This window comes from Penaeus monodon, chromosome 19 (assembly GCF_015228065.2).
Source record: "Penaeus monodon isolate SGIC_2016 chromosome 19, NSTDA_Pmon_1, whole genome shotgun sequence".
Lineage (NCBI taxonomy): Eukaryota > Metazoa > Arthropoda > Malacostraca > Decapoda > Penaeidae > Penaeus > Penaeus monodon.
The window spans coordinates 7,401,509-7,401,864 of record NC_051404.1 but is presented as its reverse complement, the minus strand read 5'-3'; the positions used below and the strand labels follow the sequence as shown (position 1 = coordinate 7,401,864).

General features: G+C 69.7%; 1 protein-coding gene across 1 annotated transcript in view; it reads right to left on the bottom strand.

Annotated features, from left to right (window-relative positions):
• Positions 1 to 356, bottom strand: part of LOC119585036 (furin-like protease 2) — a gene marked incomplete in the record, with an annotated part of 48,730 nt that overhangs the window by 22,416 nt on the left and 25,958 nt on the right. Inside the window, 1 exon segment of the mRNA XM_037933653.1 lies at positions 146 to 258. Within this exon segment, the coding sequence (XP_037789581.1) occupies positions 146 to 258 (113 nt within the window).

Below are 356 nucleotides of genomic sequence, written 5' to 3'. Positions count from 1 at the left end.
TCGCCCCTCCCCACACACAAGCCCCCAACACCCCCTCCCCACCTCCCTCTCCCACCCCCTCGAGGCCCCCCCCCCACCACCCTCCCCCCCCCGGCCCACGACCCCCGATGTGCTGTTTAGGGACCCCGACGCGCAGTAGTTTTAAAAGGCGACGGCCGCGACCTCTCCGGCGCAGCGCGTTCCGTGGCGGTTGTCGCCGTTGTCGCGCGGCATCGGGTCGGGGTCGTTGTCGTTGATGTCCGTCGACGCCTGGGGGTCCTGCGGGGGAGGGGCGGTTAGGGGGTGTGGCGGGGGAGGGGAGACAGTGGTGCTGATGAGGAGCGACAGCGGTGAGGCGAGGTGTGATGAAATATGTG